Raw genomic sequence first — 2,668 nt, forward strand, 5'->3', positions numbered from 1 at the left:
ATTAAGTTTTTATTTATAGGAAAATATTCTGTTCAACTGTACCCGAAATTTATACAAAAATATACGGCGTAATATTCTTGTATATAGCCTTACTAGAATAAACATTATTCTATAGATATAGGCTATATTTTCGCCTTAAACTTACCTTATTTGCGTGACCTATATTTATGCACTCCACAAATACTAAAACTGCCTATAGGCTATATTTAAAGCAAAAGTCTCCGAAATATAATAATAATAATAGTAATAATATAATTGAAGGGTATGTCTTTTCTATAGCACTTTTTTTTAATAGCTCAAGTTTTGCAGGTCGATTGTTGTGAGCGTTTCCGAGAAAAAGTCAAAGGTCTCCGTGGACAGAGTCATGCACGTTGTTGGACTATCCATGGAATCCGACAGGCTGGGAGAGAACGAGGAGGGCGAGGAGGAGGAGAACACGTTAAAATCCTGCAGGGCAGCGTCCAGGGAGCCTTCTAGAGGAGGAGGAGGAGGGGAGTTGTGGTGGTGGTGGTGGTGGTGGTCAGCCGGCCCGCCGCCAGATGCTGCCCCGTCCGGGCCTATTGTTGCCAGGCACACAGGAGGAGGACAGGGTGACGGGCCGGGGAAATGTTTCGCATTTTTGTCATTGCTGCCGCTGTTTAGCGGCGCAACAACGACAACAACGGCCGAGCTCTGGTGGGTATCTCCATTGTTGTGTCCGTTATTGTGCGGCTGCTGCTGTAAGGCTAAGGTATTCTGGTGGAAATACCGCTCTCTGGTCTCCAGGAGCGCCCCGGATACACTGCTGCTGTTGTTGCTGCTGCTGATGGCGGCGGGCTGCAGCGGCTCGAACTCGCCCTCCCCGGCCCCGACGTCGTCGTCGTCGTCCATCATCATCAGGTACTTCCCCGCCTCGCTGCTCATGCCGCTGCAGTCCTGGTTCTCCTTGCAGTGGGTCTGCCTTTTGTGCTTCATCCTCCGGTTCTGGAACCACACCTTCACCTGCCGCTCGGTTAGATCCAGCAGCGCGGCGATCTCCACCCGGCGCGGCCTGCACAGGTACTTGTTGAAGTGGAACTCCTTCTCCAGCTCCAGGAGCTGGGTGTTGGTGTACGCCGTCCGAAGTCTCCTGGACGATGCCCCGCCGCCGCTCTCTGCTAGCTCCGGTGAACCTAAATAAAAACATGAAATATTGAGCTAAAATGCAAAAAAAAAAAAAAACCGCAGTCGAAAAAAGAAAGGAAAATACATAGTCATAAGGGTTAAGAGGGAAAACAGAGCCTGCATGGGCAGGAAAGTCATTTCTGGAGAACAAGCAACAAGCACTGTGCAGATTTATGGGCCCCGGGCAGAATATGATGGCTCTGCGTGGACAGCCCCAAAAGATTAATGGACATGCCAGCTGTCGGGTCGTGTAGGAATAATCTATCAGTCTCCATTACTGTCAAGGCATTAACATTGTTACACTGCATCACAAGTCAGCACGCTATTTGATGAGATTACAAGAATGCTTAAATCAAAACACCCGGCTATAACGTTTAAAAAAAAGAATGTACGCCCACACTGTACAACCCATAGGGACCTATAAGTTACTATTCCAAAACCAAAACAGAGAGAGAGAGAGAGAGTGAGAAAGGGGAATTTGTGCGTGGGGGGGCTGGCTATATAGCCTGCATCCTCAGACAATTATGGAAAGTTAGATTGAGGTTATTAATCATTGTCTTGCCTTGGGGGGAGAAATAGAGCGGCGACGAGTCGCTGGTAGCCGACGCGGCCGTCTGGCTTTTCTTGACGGCTTTTTTCTCTTTCATCCACGGGTACTCCGGGGGTGAGGAGGAGGAGGAGGAGGAGGATGCAGCAGCGGGCAGCGGACTGCAGCCATTCACTGCAGGCTGCCCTGCATGCTGCTGCTTTGAGCGGCCGTGAGGAGGATGGCGTGCAGGGTGCAGGCTGCTGCCCGCCGGTGGTGCATGGAGGAGGAGGCTCGGAATGGAGTGCTCGAAGCAGGGAGGAGGAATCAGTGATGTTGTCGACGCCGAAAGCGTCGAGCTAGTAGTAGTAGTAGTAGTCTTGATTGATGAACTTTGAAATGCACCGCCGACAGCCTGGGTAAGAGATGTCAGGCACTCAGCAAGCGACGGCCGACTGTTGATGAAGCCACTTTCTCGCTCGAATTCGTAATTCATCTCCCTCTCTTCTATATCGCCGCTTCATGTGTTGAAAATGCACTATAGCCTATATATACTTAGGGTAATAGAGGAAACGGGAAATAACTGAAAAATAAATAAAAAATAAAATAAAAATAAATGTCAGATTATAATATTTTCATAAACTAATCTAAAGTGCATATAGTCGTATATATGGAGAACCACTATGCCATAAACCATTGCCTTCATGAGGACATGGCTGGAATGAGACCGTGCTGCCTGTCACATGATTACATCTGCCCAATGACAATTTGGGGTTTTATCAAAAGACGCCACTGTCCTCTGTGATTGATCGAGAAAGTCGGAGGGGGAACGCCTCATTCCGGAGGTAGGGGCTGCTTTTATTTACACTTTTGGGGGGGGGGGGGGGGGGCACTTGCAGTTTGTTCGGCTCCTGCCCCCAAAAAATGCAGCCGCCCCGCGTCATGTGCATTCAGAAGAGCTCGCGCCGGTGCGTGTGCGTGTTTGTGTCTGGCCTGTGT

The 2,668-nt window shown here is 49.3% G+C and overlaps 1 protein-coding gene across 1 annotated transcript; it reads right to left on the reverse strand.

Annotated features, from left to right (window-relative positions):
• Nucleotides 1–2,332, reverse strand: hoxa2b (homeobox A2b). Its single transcript, XM_083762076.1, has 2 exons — nucleotides 1,706–2,332; nucleotides 1–1,175 (listed from the first exon to the last, which is right to left on the reverse strand). The coding sequence occupies exons 1-2, from the start codon at nucleotides 2,163–2,165 to the stop codon at nucleotides 289–291; spliced, it is 1,347 nt and encodes a 448-aa protein (XP_083618202.1). The 5' UTR covers nucleotides 2,166–2,332; the 3' UTR covers nucleotides 1–288.
• Nucleotides 2,333–2,668: the final 336 nt, after the last annotated feature.

The sequence above is a fragment of the Protomyctophum parallelum genome, assembly GCF_964188405.1.
Source record: "Protomyctophum parallelum genome assembly, chromosome: 3".
Lineage (NCBI taxonomy): Eukaryota > Metazoa > Chordata > Actinopteri > Myctophiformes > Myctophidae > Protomyctophum > Protomyctophum parallelum.

Bases quoted from the DNA above. Each gene is read 5' to 3' on its own strand.
- hoxa2b (XM_083762076.1), bottom strand. From the start codon at position 2,165: ATGAATTACGAATTCGAGCGAGAAAGTGGCTTCATCAACAGTCGGCCG. The intron at 1,176-1,705 runs GCAAGACAATGA...TTGCATTTTAGC, and splicing joins GCTCTATTTCTCCCCCCAAG to TCAATATTTCATGTTTTTAT.